The sequence below is a fragment of the Arctopsyche grandis genome, chromosome 11, assembly GCF_051622035.1.
Source record: "Arctopsyche grandis isolate Sample6627 chromosome 11, ASM5162203v2, whole genome shotgun sequence".
Taxonomy (NCBI): Eukaryota; Metazoa; Arthropoda; class Insecta; order Trichoptera; family Hydropsychidae; genus Arctopsyche; species Arctopsyche grandis.
In genome coordinates, this window is record NC_135365.1 from 22857409 (window position 1) to 22876016 (window position 18608).

The 18608-nt window shown below is 31.8% G+C and overlaps 1 protein-coding gene across 2 annotated transcripts in view; it reads left to right on the top strand.

The window, feature by feature from the left end:
* Nrx-1 (Neurexin 1) overlaps positions 1-18608 on the top strand; it is a 244318-nt gene that overhangs the window by 174476 nt on the left and 51234 nt on the right. For both annotated transcript variants that reach the window (XM_077440739.1, XM_077440738.1), the window contains exons 7-8: positions 2618-2778; positions 13155-13181. In XM_077440739.1, coding sequence (XP_077296865.1) covers positions 2618-2778; positions 13155-13181 — 188 coding nt within the window. The remainder of the gene's footprint in view (positions 1-2617; positions 2779-13154; positions 13182-18608) is intronic.

Consider the following 18608-nt stretch of genomic DNA (forward strand, 5'->3'; position numbering starts at 1 on the left):
CCAAAGATTTCCATTATTCGAAAAGGGCTTTGTTTGGCACCGCTTTCTTAATCTATATACATATAAATTTGAATATCTATTTGTTTTATTATGCGTTTATGATGAATGGATGTATGGAGTATAATATTGAGTGTGTGTGTGTGTGAGATAAGCACTTGAGTGAGATGTGCGATTGGGATAGTAATAGATATGCAGATAGATTAATGGATGGAAGGTGGACGAGACAGGCACTCGAATGAATGATGAAGCAAGATAGTACAGACATAATTTTATATGTAGGGATTCATCAAATGTAGCATGTGCTTGTTACATCTCATATCAAATCAGAAGCAAGTAATTCATTTTAAGAGACGGTTGAAAAAGTAGATTCACCAGATGTGTAGAATTGCAAATATACATACGTATATACGTTGAAAATACTAGAGCTGCTGCTTTACAAAGGATCATTCGTTTCATCGTTAACATCATCGTGTACATTTCCGTTATGAACATTATATAGTTGACGATAGTTTTACTTATTATAATAATCTACGAGACTTCATACAAAATGTCTGACTTTTTTTTCACATGATTTTAAGTAAACACGTTATTGCAAATTTAAGTGATTTAAAAGACAACATACATAGGTATGAGCCGTTATATTTTTGAAAGTGGCATCAATTAATATAATGTTTTGCATTTAACAATATTTAATAAGCTTATTGTAAAAAAACTAAATGTATGTAAGCTTATTGTAAATCATATTAACAATTAGATAAAACATAACTTATTATTGAATACTTATCTCGCAGATAAAACCCAGTGAAGAGATATACTTTTAGCCGTAACATGTCAAATCTGACATATTTGGCCAAAAATCAATATACATATATCGTGTATTACCCTACAAGAAGCTACACGCCAAATTTGAAATTTTTATATACATATGAGAGTTAAAACTATAAATATTTATATATTAGAGATAACGAGAACCAATAGAGCAAATTTCATAAAATATAGAGTGAATTATAGGCGTTTAAACAATTAAAATCTTATATCGCCATATCAAGGCGAACAGGTTGGAAGATACGGGACGAACGCTTATTAAACGTCAAGAAGATTTACTTTCCGCGTGTTTAAAACGCGTTGTATACGATATTTTATCTCCAACGTAATGGCAGACGATACATTAACGTGTATTGATGACCAAAATGAGCAATATGGCAAAGTATCAAAACGATCGGATAAGAGATAAAAATGACCACTGACACGAAAGCCATGTTTTTTTATTTATTTTTAAATGCTTTTTATTATTACGAAATTATGTTCACAATACATCTTATATATATTTTAATAGCTACTGATCTACTGATCATTTTATATTTTACAATTTTAATTTAATTTGGTTAGTAATCACAGTATTATATTATTCTAATGTTAATCTAAAGCATAAAAGGAAAAAGAGCTCAAAAACCTATTTACAATCCTTATAAATGTTCATAATACATCTAATCTAATACATAATATTAATTAAAGACTCTCTAAAGTCGATGACCTAAAGCAGATTGTGTTTAGGTAATCTGTGTTTATACCTGAAGGGTATAGACATTTTGTTGTAATCACCGAGACTCTTCACAAGTGTGTTAGTATGGTTATTAGTGATTCTGTCATAGAATCTACTGGTTAGTTAGAAACGTAAAGGAGGTATGTAAAAATACCGGTGGCCTGTAATATGTACGTTTATTCATATCAATGTATATATTTAAACCAAATACTTCCACATCAAAATCATTGTATCATATTATGAAAAGATCGCAATCCTTTTTCAAACATACACACGACAATGATTCAAATATACTAAATATAAAATATAAAATTGTTCTATGAAATGAAATCCGAATAAAGATCATAAAGATCAGATTTAAAATGTTTATTTCCAGTAATAAAAGTCAGTCGTTAAAATTTTAATTGGATCAAAATACTTTACTCTTCCGCTGTATATCTATTAATCTCAAACACATCGACTGTGCGCGAAGTTTGATTCATTTTTAATAACCATCATCAAAAAGAGATATTAAAATCTGAACTCCATTGTCAAGAATAGCCAATCTCGTCGTCGTTTGATCGCAGCGGAAAATTCCCGTTTTATGTTTTATTCAAATCAACATTCATAAATAGAGAGCGTATATTGAATATTTAATATCTAAAGTAGCATAAAAATGGATTTAATCGAGTACAGTATTGAATATTGTAGAGTAAAAATTGATTTCACTCGGATCTGTTAGTATATTATATAATACATATGTGTATATTTAGCTTTTCACTTAAACTTTGTACAGAAGCGTAGGTGTATACGCGCGACGAGGGATCGTTTTCTTAATATAATATCGTATTCAAAATGAAAAAGTTCAAATACTTAGGTCGCATAAAAAGGCACGAAATGAAATCGTAAAGTAAGAAAGAAATTTTGCCGTGAAATTATTAAAAGAAAGCAGGAAAGTACGCGAGCGCGTAAGTCGTCCAAACTTTACGATTTCGCCGCTTTGTGCGATGTTTCTTTCCGAAGTCGGAAGAAGGAAACTCATCGCGCCGGAAAAGCTCCTAATCTTATGGTAAAATGACTTTTTTTTCCTTTCAGGTCACGGCCAGGACTATCTCAACCTGGCGGTCAGGGACGGCGGAGTATCCCTGACCATGGGATTGTCTAACGGCAAACAAGAGATGCATATTAAACCGGCGAGGGTCAGATTCGACGATCACCAATGGCATAGAGTCACCGTTCATCGCAGGATACAAGAGGTGAGATTCACTCGATATTTTATATAAATATATTTATGTATATATGTATTTATTTTCGACTGATTTATAAACTCGAGCTGAATGGACCCTTTTCACAAGTCGTCGCTTGTGTAATACATACATATTTGTCGCGAGCAAGGTACATTACGAACATGGGCTTATAATATTACTATACAGACCATGAAAATTTATGTATATTGTATGTATACATAGGTATATTGCTTTCCTTATATTTGTATATGTAATACTTGAAAATGGAATTGAAGTATATATTATTTTACTAGACCTAAAGCTAAATGTTCATCAAACTTACTTCAATCGTTTAGCTTGTTTCAATAAAATTTAACATTACGTAAGTAAATCTTTTATGACAAAAATTGGGATGCGGTGCATCCGCTCTAAAATCGCCAGAGAAATTGAACGACAGATTAACGGACGGCTGCTTTAAATGCAATTCTCGTCTTATCGAATGATATTGTTGCGTAGGGGTGGGTGGAGGATCCAAGTAAAAGGTCAACAGTCGTTTCACAGCATTTATTGATGATTAAAGAGATACGCGCAGTGTCACTGCTAAGTCCAGAATTAATTTTATCGCCTACGTACCGCCTTATAAAGGGTAGATCTCTCAGGACGCCTAATCTGTTTACCTGTTGTATAGTCACGTATTCGGATATGTATTTCCAAGACATTGGGTCTTCCCGTACCGATTCTGAGAAATAACTAATAACGGTCATTGTTTAGCCTAAATGCATTGTTTAACCTAAATGCATAAAAGAGTCCAGATATAATCTTTGGAAGTAAGTGCATGCATTTAGTTAACCAATAACAGATATCCGTTGGTCTAAGTACAATTCGCTCAATCCACGGCGTACGTAACAATATATTGCACATCAGATGACGGATAACCTTTTGATGTGCACAGATGCAATTATTAAAATTGAGTTGGATCATAGGGGAGTTTAATAAGGGAATATTTGATAATTTCCGAATCTTGCCTTATTAAACTCGCCAGAAAGATCCAACTCAATTTTAATAATTGCATCTGGGCAAATCGAAAGGTTACTCGTCATCTGATGTGCAAATCTATTATTCTAGAAAACGAGAATTACGTTTAAAGCTGCCGTTCTGTTAATCTGGCGATTTTAGAGCGGATGCACCAAACCCCAAAAATTGAACTACTTTTACTAAAAAAGTATATCAATATCAAATTACTAGAAATTAAAAGATTTATTTTAATTTAAGCATCATATTTTGAGTGTCAAACACAAGTACATATGTACATAGATACACAATATTAGAGTGCTCCTCTTTTTACAAGCCCTTTATTACTGATTTTTTTTTTTGGTATTATGAAAAAAACATATTTTAGGAATGTTAAATATTTAGTAAAAATGAAATAATTAAAAATGATACATAAATATCATCTTTTATATTAGATAATATCACAGTTTTTAAATTAAATTCACACTACCCAGTCCATATTCTGTCCTCAATAAAATATCCATATCCTGTCCTAAATATTTTTGAACAAATAAATAATTATAAATCACTTGAAACGGGAACAAGAATTGTATACCTCATTCTGGCATTATATCGCGTGCCGGGTTCAGCTAGTATTTTGTAAAAAACGTGTAGTTAAGAGAGCTAGATACCCGAAACGTTATTTTGTTGCCAATCCTTTCTTCGATATGTATATTGAGTGAACGCGACAATATATATTTATATTGAGTGAATGCGAAATTTGCGCCTCGACCAGATAATACCTATTTTAAATCGACAAAATCGAGGTTTAGTATTCTCCAGTTTTCTCCTCCGAAACTGGACCAATTTAAAAAAAAATTCATCATGGTATGAGAAAGATATTTTCTATTTTTGTGTCTCCGTATTTTTTTAAAAATCAACCGTTAAATTAGCACGCTGGACTCTTTTCGTGGGTGTAAAAACGAGGCGATTTTATAGATGTTTGGTGGCTCCTAGCTCCTATAAAAATAACTAATCAAAAAAATAAAAAGATAGAAACATGCCTATGGTGGATATCCATAGCATATTAAAAATAATTTCTCTAGTGCCATAATTGAGGAAAGGAGAAGTGTAATACGTTTGTATGGACAAGGCGCTGGTGTCATATAACGTACATGTGTACGTTAGTATGCAAGTCTCATTTTATATGTATAATACGGGTTTATCTTATATAAAGTCTGGATTATACACATTGCTGGTAACTTATCTCAGAGATGGATATCCTGAACCAATGGGGGTGTCCGATTCGATCCGGTCGATATGGTCCATCGACACTACTCCGGGAAACTTTCATGAATACGTAATGAAATCACGACGAGACAAAATTTGACCCGGCTCAGAGACGTTCCATTGAATACACAAAACAAATACAAGACGCTGATCCGAAAATGCTCTTCGCACGTTCGGTGAAACACGACACATGGATCTGGGATCTAAAATGGATTAAATCTGAAAGTTTAAGACGTGTGGAGAGATGGATGTGCTGATTTTGACAGTGACGTCCTTTGTCAAAGCGTTCCCCGTCAAATTATCGATAATTTGAACCGACATCGAAAAGGTTAGATTTGTATTCGTGTTTATATATAATAGAATATTCTATTCAGATATATACGGACTCCGTTCACTTTGGTCTGTTTTCGGCTTTTAAATTGATTATTAAAATCCGTTAAAAGCTCAACTTTGCGACGCCTAATCGGTTTTTCGGTTTTCGCCGATAATTTATTCATCTTCGAGATTCGAGATTTTAAATACAAGCCGACGTGCGAATTAAATGGAATTTATTTTCAGATTTTCATGCGCCCTTTCAAGATTAAAGTCTTATACATATTAATGTTGAAATAAATAGTTCTGTGTTTCAAATCGCGTAATATTCTCGCGCTCGTGCATGCGGAAAGCTCACGCACAAATAAAAAGTAAGAGCTTGGAAAACAATAAAAGCACACACACCGGACGTTATTTACGAGAGCACATGTGTGTATTCAAAAAAACGTGGATGAAGAGCTTTTTTGTATACCTTCGCTGTTAAGTTTTTATTAGAGTATTGTATTTTTGGGAATTAAAATTAAAATATTATGCATAAGGATAGGTGTTTGTATATAATGTTCGTGGTAATTTTGAAAATGCCTTTTGTTTTTTTAACGTAAATAATTCATATGATGGGAATAATTTTCATTTGCAAATATTTGAATTGTATTTCTGTTAAATTCATATATGCACATACATATATAATGTGTAAATCCAATTCATTAATATTAAACTGAAAAATAATGTGATTTCAATTTAATTAATTCGAATTTCAAATGGAAATGTGGAAATTTGCATTTTAATTATATAAATTTAAGTAAGGATCATGTAGCATTACAGGAGTTTCTAATGGTCGAAAAACTACAGAGAGATAAAATAAATAAAAATATATACATAAGTATATACAAAGACAAAAATACATCATCATCATATATGTAGGTATATACATACAATAATATCGATATTCCGTCGATAAAGCTCGCCGTACTATAATAGTCGTTTCGATTCGACATACATACGTACGTCACTGCTAAAACGTATACGAAGATATACATAATAACAAAAAAATAACTTCTATATATACGAATCGATGCCGATCTTTCCGCTTGGCGAATTTGATTTTTAAATGCATTTTATTATTACTAAATTATGTTCACAATACATCTTATATCTATTTTAATAGCTACTGATCATTTTCTATTTTACAATTTTAAATTAATTTTGTTAGTAATCCTAGTATTATATTATTATAATGTTAATATGTACAGCGTAATAGGAAAAAGAGCTCAAAAACAAATTTTCAATTCTTATAAATGCTCATAATACATCTAATACATAATATTAATTAAAGACTCTCTAAAGTCGATGACCGCTGGCTGAGAATTTACCGCCATGTATTGAAAATTTATTTAATTAATTAATTAACTTATTTTTCTATCAGTGTTTTATATTGTTTAAATGTAGGTAGGTAGGTAGTTTTTACCATCTTAAACAATTAAATATAAATATTAAATTAAATATATTTAAAAGGTATTTGAAAAAAAATCACATTTCTTATAATTTATTTTTTATTTAATAACTTAATACGCCGAAACCCATGCTATGATATGTCATCGGGTACAACACTAGTTTATACATAATTATAAAAACAACGGCATTATAATAATAGCAGATAAAGTAAAAATATCAAATAATAAAATACAAAGTAGGAAATATCTTGCATCTACAGCCAGCACCAATATACATATACGTATGTATGTAGGAACCAGCCGCAAATACAATATATCCCTGTGAGGGCAAAATGGAAGAGAGAATATCAAAATTCCACTTATTCATCAAATTCAATTTTGAAAATAATTATGAACGCAGGCTACCAGACAAATAGATTAAACTAATCTCCCATAACCTACGCTCACTGAAGTGGAAAATGTCACATTAAGGCTCAGCAGCAACGATTTCATTGAGAAGTCGGATAGCTCTTGGAATAGGAGCCATTCTAAAAAGAACTGTACGAGCAGGAGGTACAACCATAAAATTATGATGTCTACCAAGCACATACATAATTATTAGGGACAAAAGTCTCAACTGTACGGGCATGACGTATTACAAAGTAGAAGCTGGAGAACAAACCGAATTAATGACAAGTTTCTCCGAAATTTAAGCGAATTATACCCAAGCATGCCCAAAAGAAAATTATTAAGTTAGAGATATGGGTAATACCCATACTCTTTTCTATATAGGAAACATATATTTCTTATTTTAAATATTTTTATTAAATCGCCTCTTGTTCTTATCGTCTCCAGTGTAGTGTAGGCTAGATATATGGGTAATGTCTATATTCTTTCCTATATAGGAAACGACGAAATGCTTTTTCACTGTCTCAATCATTAGAGAGTCATTTGCTTCATTCCACACAATCGCGTTATACTCAAGGTTGCATCTCACAAGCGAGTTGAAGAGCTAGCGAAAAGATAAAGTGCTGAAGAATAGCCTAACATATCTGAAGATTTGATAACAACAAAACCGATATTATAGTATATAAATATCTACTTAAAGGAAACTTCAGTGACTGTCATGATGTGGTTGTGAAAGGTGAGTTGATGATCAAAATATATACTGAAATCGACTATAGATTCCACACATTTCAACAAGAATTTTCCAATGGAATATCCATGACAATAAGGCGAATGTGCACGTCCAAAGTTCATAATTGCACATTTACTAATATTAAGTTCTAGACCCTAAAATAGAACTGAGCTCCAAGACAGCGTTGATACTAGCTTGAAGAAGAGAGGCTTGCCTCTCATCCTTGACATGAAAGAATAATTTGACACGTTGCATTGGATAAAACTTTATATTATAGTATATAGATATATATGTACTTAAAATTGTTATCAAATCATCGAATAGTATAACTTTAAATTTCATATGCAAAAGATTTTCATTTCAGAATTTGCTAAAGCTCGCTTCGTTTTTAATTGACCGTTTTCGTTCGTGATACAAATTGGATTATTAGAGAATACGATAACGATAGCACTTCGATCGTGGTGTTAATTGGCGATTTCCGCATTCGCGAGCACGTTAGTTCCCATACACACCACGTCCGATTTCATCAGCTCGGGAAAAACTTCGGAAAATGCACACTCGACGCCCATTCAGTATTTTTTGGCGCGTAACGGGGTCGTTACGCTCGCTTTTCCCGCCTCGTATGGCGATCAATATCCAACCTCGAAATAGAACTGTGTGCATATTAATAACTCGGCACTATTCCGGGAAACGAAATATACGTCAAAAAAGGCGTTTATTTGCATTTCGTACTCAAACACACAACTACTGTACACTCGGATAATATATCGGATGGAAATGAAAATAGAAAAGGATTCCTCACTAGCATCGTTTTGTGTTTGCTATTATTAATTTACTGGACTTCATATAAAATTTCATACATTTTTATAAGCTTCAATCTGTTAGTTTAGTGAAATTCTCGCCCATCAAAAAAATTGTAATTGATTTTGAACCACATGCGAGGTTTAGCTAAAATTGAAGTAAGTTAATGTCCCCGACATGAAGCTAGAGGAATTGAATCATTAAAGAACTCATTAAAAATTACATCGGACAAGAAGCTATCCCAACTCGTCTTTCTACCACTCCTTCACAACTTACAGGCTAAAAAAACAGTTTCTTTTTTGCTGTCATCCTATATATATAAACTTAATATTAATGTGAGAAAACTTTTAAAAGCAGAACATAAAATAAACATGGTTAAAAAAAACGTTTTCAAAAAAAGCTTTTTTTTTTTTTAATAATTTGGATAGCTTTGATGCAATACTATATCGATTGTAAAAATGACACAATTTTAATTCACGACTAGCTATAATTTATATGTAGTTATATTCCAAAAACTGTAACTTGAAGCCATATTATTTCTCAATAATATTAGTATCATTGCCTTTTGAAAGATTATATTTGATTTATAGCGATTATAAATACTCTCACGAATATACGTAGTCTATTGAGAGTTCCATTCTCCAAAGTTTTCTCATACAAAAGAGTCCCATATGTGGGCTTAAGTTATAGTATATGTACATATGTACATATATGTATAGTACAAAGTACTTTTTGATAGAATTATCTCTTTTAAACGATTACTGAGTAAAGAATAGGCGATATTTTTAATCAAAAAATCATTTCTAAATTTGAAAAGATTCATTGCCATTTTGATTACTAGTTATATATGTTGACAAGTGTAGTGTGTTATATATGAGTCGTTATATTTGAAAAGCATTATATTTATTTATTTTTATTGTTATATTGTGGAAGGCCATAGTAATAGGTAATTCCCAAACATACAAAGAAAAAAAACGAAATACAAAAAGACAATTACAACATACACAAAGACATAAAAGTAGACAACAAAAAGACAAAACCATATACAATATTCAGCAGAATATGAGCCGTTATATTATATTTCATTTCCAAAACACTATTTCTGTTTGACTTAATTCACAAATTGTTGATCACATATTTGAACTCGATATGTCCAGAATCTGGGAAAAAAAGAATAAACGTATTACAGGCTACCAATATTTTTAAATATTGTGAAACGCACAACAATATATTTAATGTTTTGAGAAATATTTCTCGCAATGAAGAAAAGTGGACTTTTGCCACTTCAAATATAATGGCTCGTATATAGTTCTATCTCAAAAACTTTTTAATAGTATAATACGTAAAAAAAAAAAGCAACAATCTAATCGGATTTTCGAAACGCACGGCTTTTCACGGTAACAATGAATAAATATATGCAAGCAACGTATTTTCACAGACGGAATGAAGTTTCTCGTAACTGTTCTAATTACATAGTCATTTTGGCTGCATACCAAATGTCGCCGCAAAGAAACGTTCATACTCTATACGAATGCAAAAAAGGGTTTTCCGAATGGAAAAAAAATAAATAAAAAAAGCTTTTAAAACACAACGTGAAGATCGCATATCAAATAAACGCGGTATCGAGTTCCGTGCCTTCAAAGGAACGAGAGCGCATCTCGTGTTTCCATTGAAACGTTGACCATTGGGAATGTACACGTATGTATACTGTTGTCTATTAATATTTGAAAAGCGATGGGACAATCGAGATGTATTATATAAATATCTAGTGCAGAACTGTCTCTGTAGGCTATTCTAGACAGCTGTTCGAAATAAAGGAGGTAGCTCTCAGATAAACCGGGATCGTTCGAAAACGTTCGTTATTATCCATTGTCTAGTAGTCGAGCGTGCAAGGCTCTATTTCTGTTAAATTACCCGAAAGTGGTATATCCGGGAATCGTTGATAACGAATAGACATTTCCTGATCGTTGGTCCAATGTTGGAATTCAGAAGACGGTCTCGATTTTTCTTATTTGGACATTCTAGGCCTAGAAAGATCGATTAGAACGATACTAGCCAGAGCCGTCCTTAAATTTTATCTGTACGTATATATTACTATTACACATATATACATATTATGTAGCTTATTGCTAATATATCAGATTAATCAATAACATATACATATAATCCTGATTCTTTGAAAAATGTTCTACAAATAAAATCTTTTTCGAATGACAATTATTTTGGTCATTTGATTGGTCTGTAATACTAACAATCCTAGAATACTTCGATTTACGTAATGCTTAAACTATTTATTTATTTTTTAGAGTACAGTATTTTAATACTCTTTCACATAATTGACACCAAAACAGTTTTTCACAAAAAGTATTTTTCACATAATATTTATTTATCCATTATATATACGACCATAAATGCCGACACTTATGGTCAAACTTTGTACATACATATGTATGTACTAAATACCATATTTACAAACATATAATGACTATACACAAAATTATTGATGCGAATTATTCAGCCAGTTGAGTATACCCTTCACTATCACCTATTTATAATACGTTGCTGTTTAATTATTAAGAAATGAAAATCTTTCAAATTAATTTTTAAACGAAAAAACAAATGACATTGCTTAGTCGTTTTTCGTAGTGAATTTTCATCGCAATTTTCGGAAACTAATTAAAACACATCGCAATTGAATAAGTCTGATTTTTTCATCGCAAATTAAGCACCTTGTTAATATTTTAAATTTTGCAAAATACAGACGCTTTTAAAATTGTAAAATTTAGCTTGAATAATGGACGATCAAAACTTCGACTTGTTTCTAAGTAACCAAGCGGTTGTTAACAAATTGTTTGTAACAAATTGGTTGTTAACAATCTGCTTTAGGTCATCGACTTTAGAGAGTCTTTAATTAAAATTATGTATTAGATGTATTATGAGCATTTATAAGAATTGTAAATAGGTTTTTGAGCTCTTTTTCCTATTATGCTGTACGTTAACATAAGAATAATATACTCGTAATACGATGATTACTAACCAAATTAAATTAAATTGTCAAATAGAAAATGATCAGTAGATCAGTAGCTATAAAAATAGATATAAGATTAATAATTTATAATTTCGTAATAATAAAAAGCATTTCAAAATCAAAAAATCAAAGTGGTTGTTGCTGTTCAAAAACATTGTCAAATACGTCACTTGGTGACGCGCGGGTCATGGATTGCCGACATCTGGTATAAACTATAATATGTATACTTACATAGTAACCAACGGAATAGACTAGTGGTTATCATATAATGTTTTGAACAGAGTAGTCACGAGCTCAAATTCCACTGGTTTCTGCTAGTCATACCTTGGATTTGAGACTCCAGATCTATGTTTCCTATCTGAGTTTGCAATCTCATTAAAATTACAATTTCATTGAAACGAAAATCAAATGATTTTCATTGAAACGGTTCCAACAAATTGGTAATCTTACCTATTTTTGGCAAAATTTCGGGTTTTCAGCAATCTCAAATTTCGTTAAATTGTATAAAATGCTGCAAATTTACAAATTTGACCATAAATGTCTCTGTGGATGTTAATTGCTATATATTTACTGAATTTCGCTAAATTATTTAAAATGGTGCAAATTTACAAATTTGATCACATATGTATGTCTCTGCGGATATTAATTGATATGTATTTATGTACATTGTATGATACTAATAATATTTATACAAATGTACAATGTTTCTGACCAGAAGGGCTCATTGGGGTAACCTGTTAGGCTTCCTGGAATAAATTAAAAATAAAATATATTGATATATTTCAAACAAAAGAATTCAAAACAAATATAGTAGTTCAAATCTCAAAGCTCTTAGTTTACATACCATATAAACAAATATACAAACATTCATCTTAATATAATGAACATACATATGTCATATTTAAATACGACTAAAATAGAACACGACTCCAAGGTTCATATTTAATATTATCCAGTAATATAATGCTTACCTAGCCTTCGAACGAATACCTTGAAATCAATATTTACCATATCTGAATATCAGCACAAAGCTGAACTTTGATTTTTGTCGTGCTATCGGGCACTAAAACAAAATGATTCCTTATTTATTACTGTTATGGCGTACAGGTCAGCGCCATTTCACGGACGCAAAATTAGGTCATTGCTGTGCGCATCCCTGCAAGCACTTTCAAGATTGTTTGCAGACCTTTTATCACCGTTATTTATTCTCGTAATCCCGTTCAGGTCCATTACATCAAGAGAAACCTTTTTTTTTCTCCTTTCTAGTGGTCCTCTTCACATCGCCATGTTGGTACGGATCCATTTTATAGCCATGCTACGACAATGTAAACATTATACAGTAGCCTAGACATAATGCCAAAATGTTGTCTATATTTATAATGTATTGTAATAAATATATTTTTTTTATTATTTTCAGATATCTACAATCACGAGCTTCTGCAGGGTGAGTACTGGCTGCGTTTAATCTATTTTTTTTTGGTCGTTCAAATGAAACGTTTTTCGATAGGGGTGTGATGTGTATTCATCTCTCGGGGCGGGGAAAAATGAGGGATTCGACAATCTTTCGAGTCTATCGGTCGATTCTATTCAATCTTTCGTCGCAGACGCGCTTCCCTTCGCATCGTCTCGTGGCCACTTTCAGCATCCATCTGCGCCCGGGATATGGCTTATATCAATTTTCATTTCCTCGCCGCCGTGAACGGGAAATTTCCACGGCGTTTTCCTCACGGTTTTACGCGCTGGCGAATATTTTCTCTTTCCTGTCATCGGTCGGCGGCGAAGCTTTCCACATTTTCCGCACGTAATGTGTACACGTCACCGTGGGGACATTTTCCACTTAAAATTGACGGACACAACATTTATAATACACGGTACTCTTTTCGGCACATATAAAAGGTATCTTCGTCTCAAATTTATTTATTATTTCATCGTGAATGGTGTCATAAAATAATCGCAATTTATTCGCCTTATTTCAACAATGCTTTTTTGTATGGTTAAAGATTTTAAAGAGGTACCATTTTTACTTTAACTATGTACGTAGTAACAATAGACGAAGTTTTTATATTATGCGAAAATTCGAACTCGAGATTTTGCTGATTCGAAATCAAAATCAATTACTGATCTAAGAAAAAATATGGTGTGTGTGTGTCTGTGTATTTTGGAGATATTTTGAACACAGCTAGTCCTATTGAACTGAATTTTAGTATCGGTTACTGAATTTCTTTTCTATATCACGTAATTAAGTGGTATCTCCCCTTTTTTAAGTTTTTGAATTTAACTATCTCTTAAGCCGCTCAATGGATTAGATAAGTTATAAATTGTATACACTTACATTTTTTTAATGTTTCTACCTCAACTGGAAGTAGTACTTTTATTCTAGACAATCGAGAGAAATTTTATTTGTTTTTCTCAAAAACCTTTCGGCGTATTGAACTGAGATTTCATATCAAGTTATATGTACATATGTATATAAAATTTGGTGAGCACCTGTCAACCGGACGTGGCAGCTTACTCTTGTTCAATTTTTCTTTCACTATTTTTTTCAACCCCTTAAACATGTGCGCGCTTTACGAGAAAATTCTAGTATAAATCTTGTATCAATGTGATGAAGATAAAAACAGTTTTTCCTCTTAGAAAAATAGAAAATGTTGTGACCACATAATTTTTTCCACACCACTGAACATATCAAGATGAAGATTTATATTTATATTATTTATGCACAATATTAGAGTTGATAAGGTTTCAGTGTCAATACGTTAACCGGAAGAAGTAATAATTATTTATATCTTCTTGATATTTTATGTTTATCTTCTTGTTACAGTTAGACTAAATATAGTTCCAATATTGCTTTTGACCAAACATATATAAGTTAGGTTAATGATATGTATAAATTGAATGACAAAATTCCAACTATTTAACTAATATAAAGCGGAAACCCTTACAAATAAGGTTGAGGCTTAAATGTCCCTATAGTACTCCCTTTTTAATAGACCCAACATGGGACTTTATATATGTATGTACCTAATAATTTAAATCTCTTGGTGCAGTTCATTTGCCTGTTCGACGAGGATGAAAATAATTGTATTACTATCTCATTTGAGGTACCTGTATATAATAAATACGTCACTTATTCTTTAAATTCGAATTAAATTTGAATTTTAGATACATTTAAAAAAATTAAATATATTATGTTATAAATTCTGTATTATTATATCTCGCTTGTAGTATATACAATGTAGTGTATAAATTTTCGTCTACGGTAAATAAAGATAGCACAGCGCTAGTTTCCCACGTCGCCCTTTTTCACAAAAGTTCCGATGTAGGGGGTCCTTTAACCGAATTTTCAGCGAAAAGGACGACGGGAGAGGCCGGAATTGGAGGAGGAGAGCTTCACGAGAGGAAGAAAAGCGAGGTATGAAAAGCATGCCTGTAAAAGGGAAAGATCCGGGAAAAGCGCGCGTCCAATTTTCCTAATGGGCGAATTAACATAATGGCCTTCTACTCAATTCGATCAATGAGTGTATCAATTTAATCTTTTGCGGTCGAGTATGCCTAAATTGAACTAATTCAATGTACTGTATACTTCTACAGGTTGGCATGACCACCTTTATGGTATTATATTATATCCGAAAACTGCATATTTTCACAGTCCAGTGTTAAATATATTAAAAAATGAAAAACATAAAATCAGATCACGACCTTTTGAATATTATGTTAACATAATAATACAAAATCGATTCCAAGAGTAGCAGATATGATATTTACTGAGCAGAGAAGTTTTATTCAGAAAGGTGTACATCTCCAGTAGTTTTTCGTTTGCTTTGTAGAGCGAAAATAATGGAAAATAGAAATGGATTCTACTTGAAAGGTAGAATTTTTAATGATGCAAGTTTTGTATGGAACTGTCTTAACAATTGTTGTCAGATAAGAATAGGAAAGTTTTGATATTTGTTTATCGATTTGAATTTTATATTTATTCAAATCGTGATAGCAACTACAGACATATTCGTAATCATTGAGAAAATTGAATTAATTTTCGATTTCAGTCAGGATCTGAAGTAGCAATTTCTCAGCTGGTAAGCAATTGCTCAATCAGCGGCATAGGATCTGATTATGACACTTATTTCATACATTTTTATTCTATTAGTGGCAGAAAACGAATGAGGAGCATATTTTGACGATTTTTATTTTAAAAATCTTTACCATTCTTACTCTGTACAATTTTTATCTAATACAATCTATGTATATATTTTTCTTTGTTCATTTGTAAAAATTTACTTGACCGTTTGGTCTATAAATAATTTCCCAGCATTCTAGTATTTTAAATTTTTTTAAAACCAATACTAGCCATGCAACATTGATATGCATACAAGATAATCAAAAGTAAGCTTTTGAGTTCATGCAGCTAAATATTGAAAGTATCGTGAGAATATACCATTACACGAAATATTAAATTGACTTTATTCAAATCTACATATATTGCTGATTTCTAATCCCCGATAGCAGCGTCCACTGAAGACGGAATCATAGCAATTGCAAATGCATTACTACTCTTGCCGTTTATGTAAATTCACCCCCCCCCCCCCCCAAATACTAGTTTTCGGACAGGGGAGGGTTTGTAATGAGATGCAGGAAACATGTTATACTTGAATATAAATAAGTAGGCGGATATTATTCAAGTGTGCAAGAGGGCAAAACATCATCTGAACCGCAAAGCCAAAATAGATTAGGCAAAATGGATAGCTGACGTGACAATTATACATTTATACAACTGGCGGCGGTTACAACACCCGCTGAATAAAAGATGACCAATTATCGCGACGTTAAATTAAATTTACCAGTCGCGGATAAATGGGGAACGACAGCTCCCTTTGCGAACGAAGTGAAAAAATAAATGAAAAAATCGGCCGAGCGGGTGCAAAACAACGCGGAAAATGATCCGTCATCATCAATACGCATTAAATAATGACTTGTGAAAATTTCTGAATTTCCCAACCCCCAGCTGGGAAATCAGCCAACTTTTGACGGTAGGCAGATGCTTTATTTATCGATGTTGGTAGAATTTTTTTTTGTATTATTCAAGGCAATTTGTTTCGATAATTTGTCAGTCTTCGGTTTGAAAAGTGTGTTTTTTTTATTATTTTTATATAAAAAGTAGGCCGATAGAATTTTTGTGCCATATTTTTATAAGCAACATCAGCAAAAATGTTCTGTTGTTTAACTGTCATTAAATTTTACAACTTTGCATTTATTTTGTTGAAAAAAGTTTCACCAAATTGTTATTCCTTTCTGTGTGTTAATAAACGTGTTTTTATCGTATCAATGCCAAGCTTTTGGCCAGAATTTATAAAACCTGTATCAGACCATAACTTGAATTTGCTTATTCCATTTGGAAGTCTTATTTTAAAAAATATGTTGTATGCTTAGAAAAGGTCCAACGAAGAATTATAAAAATACTATCCGTACTTAAATCACTTTCATATGATATAAAATTGAATAGAATGACTCTCTACAATTTGGAGAAGAGAATGGTTATTAAAGTCTATAAAATTATAAATAACCATTCCAACTGTTCTATGATAAATCTCCTTACGTTTTACAATAACACTCATCTGAGAGGTCATATTTTCAGACTTCGAAAAGATATTAACTTCAAAATGATTAAAGAATTCTTCTATTCAAATAGAGTGGTTAAAATTTGAAATAGTCTATTCAATGAATAAGTAACTTAAACCTTTTTAAAAATAAACTACATAGATGATTAAATTAATGGGTTTTTGTAGTTCTTCCTTTTTTTAATTTATTTTTTATTTTTTTAAGTTATTTTATTTTCCTCTATTTTGAGTTGTGCATATTTTCAGTTCCGTTTTCTTTTTGTTTGATAGTTTTATATCTGTACTACTTTGTATATTAACAAACCTCTTGGGCTCAACAGCTGTGCCGCCTTTTCCAAGTACTCTTAAATAAATAAAAACAGGAATATCGAATAAGTACAACAATTTATGTTAGATTTTTATAAAATTAGTACTGTATCATTCTTTTCAGTCGAAATATCACATTGCGATTGCTCTGTTATGATACAACAGGCTTTTTTTAATGCGATTTATTTTTTGTTTAAATGTCCCCCAGGACTATGTAAGCTATTTATAATGCTACTCTAAATTCGCTGATAATGTAAAGTGTGTTCTGTTCTATTGTGTGTGTATCGAAAGTTTCGAGTCGTGAGTGCTGTGCTCCCACAGGATACCTAAAATTAGATGATTCGGTCTAACCGTTCGTTGCAAAAGGAAAATATGCCATGTATTCCCAGCGTAGATGTTTCCGTTTATTGTATGGCAGCGATACACTTACAAGCCAAGTATTGATTCTGCAGAATATGGTCGATTGTTTTAATTCAACAGCCCACCGAACTGAATCCAATTTGAGAGAGGAAAAGTTTATTAATAGAATTGGGCTGGAGAATCAACAGTTTTCTTTTTTCAATAATGCAAGTTTTCAATTTTAAAATTTTTCAAATTCAGTAACAGAATCAATGGAAGGATGTCTACAGAGTAGATTTAATCATAATCAAAAATTGATTTGCAAATTGTGCTAAAATTTTCCATAATACATGCAATATGAACGTGCGTATAAGCATTCAGATCCATATTGAAAGTTTTAATATCTATTTTATTTTACATAGATATATACCAGGAAGGCTTGATAGGAGGATCCCAATGTGCCATCCTGGACAATTAATTACAAACAATGCAGCATTTTATCATTACATACATCACCGTATTTCCAGAAGCTGAAGAACGCGAAATAACAATGAATGAATTAATTACAGAATGAATTCATTAAGATATCTATGGATTTAGATTTTGTACAT